General features: G+C 38.4%; 1 protein-coding gene across 1 annotated transcript; it reads left to right on the top strand.

The window, feature by feature from the left end:
* Positions 1 to 1,428: 1,428 nt before the first annotated feature.
* On the top strand, positions 1,429 to 1,855 carry LOC108767423 (uncharacterized). Its single transcript, XM_018517326.1, has 2 exons — positions 1,429 to 1,724; positions 1,810 to 1,855. The coding sequence occupies exons 1-2, from the start codon at positions 1,429 to 1,431 to the stop codon at positions 1,853 to 1,855; spliced, it is 342 nt and encodes a 113-aa protein (XP_018372828.1).
* Positions 1,856 to 2,790: the final 935 nt, after the last annotated feature.

Genomic DNA, 2,790 nt, shown 5'->3' with positions numbered 1-2,790 from the left:
AAATTATATTTTACGATTGGAAGAGCCTAATGATAGGTTTTGTAAAAATGAACTTTTTTAAATAAAAAATTACAATTATTTTTAAAGATAAGAACGCAGTCTTGCTTGTCTCTATATTGAACACGAAACTGATTGTATATAATATGTAACCATGTAGTATTTCAATAGTGCATAAATGCCAGAAGCGTCTATTTTGACGGTACTGGTTTGTATTATCATATGGATATTATTGTTTGTTATAAATATCAGAAGCGTCTGCTTCGACGATACTGATAGAATAAATCTCAGAGACGTTTAATCAGACAATACTGATAAAAATATCAAAAGCGTTTGTCTTGACTGTAACGGCAAATAAACGTCAGAAGCGTCTATTTTGACGGTACTCGTTTGTATTATCATATGCATGTTATTGCTTGTTATAAATGTCAGAAGCGTCTATTTCGACAGTACTGATAGAATAAATATTAGAGACGTTTAATCAAACGATGTTGAAATATAAAAATATCAAAAGCGTTTGTCTTGACTGTAATGGCAAAATAAACTCCAGAAGCGTGCATTTGAACGGTACTGGTTTGTATTACAAAAACTTTGATCGCAATGCAAGCTCTACAAGTATGGAGAGTGATGCTATTGTTGAGGGGTTTAAAAATAGCATTGAAATGCATGAATTGATCTATAGAACGGTCATCGCCGATGGTGATAGTAACGTATTTAAGTCCATTATTGATAATAGATCATATCAGGAGCAAATGACAATAGTGAGCAAAATAGAATGTACAAATCATTAGCTTCGTAATCTAGTCTCTTTTTTGACTGTCGGCTTTTGGAGGTGTCGGTTGTTTGACATTCGGCACCCGATCTATCTGGTAGCATGTCTGAATCTTCGCAGAAAGAGAACCATTTGTCGTAACAGGCCACGTCGTGCCTGTCTGCTCTTGTAAATCCTACCGATTCTTTAAGAAGACGAGAAAGAGATAGTGGAATAAGTAGAAGCACAGTCAAAAAACCGTTGTACCTAGGTAGGTAGGTACTTAGGTACTTCACTATTCGGGGATTGTTATTCATTTATAGGTAGATATGTCTTACTCAAACGAAGAAGCTGCGTTAATGTTGTCGGTTTTGGGTAGGGCTGGAAGTTTTCGGGAAGCTGAAAGAATGTGGCGAAATGAATATCCCGATCGTACACCGCATTCGCGCAATGTTTTCATTCGTTTACAACGGCGGATAATTCAAAAAGGTATCGTCCAACCGGATTATAATAAAGGAATGCAAATTCATCGTCCGCTTCGTGCAGTACGGGCACCTGATATAATTGCTTCTGCTCTTGTAAATCCTACCGATTCTTTAAGAAGACGAGAAAGAGATAGTGGAATAAGTAGAAGCACTATCAGTAGAATTTTGCGAGAAAATTCATTTCATCCATATCGAATGTCACTTCACCAGGCCATGACATTGGACGATCATAGACAAAGACTGATATTCTGTAATTGGATTACTCAACAATTACCTATTTTCCATAGAAGTATCTTGTTTTCTGATGAGTGCACCTTCAAAAGTGACGGCGAAGTGAACACACATAATCTCCGTTATTGGGCGCAAGAGAATCCACATTGGTATCGAGAAATCGATCATCAACGTATCTGGAAAGTCAATGTTTGGTGCGGAATTGTTGATACGCATATCGTCGGACCATTTTTCTTTGAAGAAAATCTAAACCGTTTTCTGTATGTCGATTTACTCGAAAACGAACTCCCACGTTTACTTGAAGATATTCCACTTCAACTACGTCTAAATATGTGGTTTCAACAGGATGGATGTCCAGCCCACACGTCTGTCATTGCTCGTCAACAACTGAACCGCATATTTCGCGGCCAATGGATAGGTAAATATGGTCCACATAACTGGCCACCACGATCACCGGATCTTACAATTTTGGATTTTTATTTGTGGGGAAGAATAAAAGACCTCGTATACCGCGAACGACCTACGACTTCAGAAGACATGAAGAACAGAATTCGAGAAGCCATTCAGTCTCTAGATCCTGTCGAAATTCGTCGGGCGACGGATGATTTTCAACGAAGAATAACAGCCTGCATACATGCACGTGGAGGACACTTCGAAAATCTAGACTGAACATATGCGTACGAATAAAGGTGACGGCAAGGGGAACCACCTTAAAAAAGCACCCCGACGAGGTGTAAGTACGACCTTGTGACCTCCACGTGGTATATCTTGGGTAAAGCTGACACAGGCGGCATCGACTGTTCATGATCTTGATAATTAGGAATCTTTAAAAATCGATGTACACGACTACAAATGAATCTAAAGGTAGAATTCAAATTCACCAGCAGATGGATGCATCATAGCTATGTAAATACCTAGTATTGTTTGAACTATTTTTTGTACAAACACATCCATATCTTTTAGAAGGGTGGATCGGGTGCTCTAAAAGTAACTTGACCTCCACATGACCTCTAAGGGTAATTTTGACCTAGACTTGATAACGTATTCGGACGTAAAATTTTCCGCTCTTTTCATTTCTGAAGTCATGAATAAGGGTTTACATTTGTAAAACGGTACTTTGACCTTGAGTTATGCCCAAGGTCGACCTCAAGGTCAAATTCAAGGTCACCATCAGATAGATCTCCCGAAATCCTGCAAATTTTGTCTGAACCATTTTTTTGTACAAACACATCCCTACCTTTTAAAAGGGTGATACGGGTGTTCTGAGACACCCTGTATATGCGACTGAATTATAGAGTCGTGTAAATTTTAAAAAAACATTGTGAA

Source organism: Trachymyrmex cornetzi, unplaced genomic scaffold, assembly GCF_001594075.2.
Source record: "Trachymyrmex cornetzi isolate Tcor2-1 unplaced genomic scaffold, Tcor1.1 scaffold670, whole genome shotgun sequence".
NCBI classification, from domain to species: Eukaryota; Metazoa; Arthropoda; class Insecta; order Hymenoptera; family Formicidae; genus Trachymyrmex; species Trachymyrmex cornetzi.
Note: the sequence above shows the minus strand (reverse complement) of the source record. Positions and strands in the feature narration are given on the sequence as shown.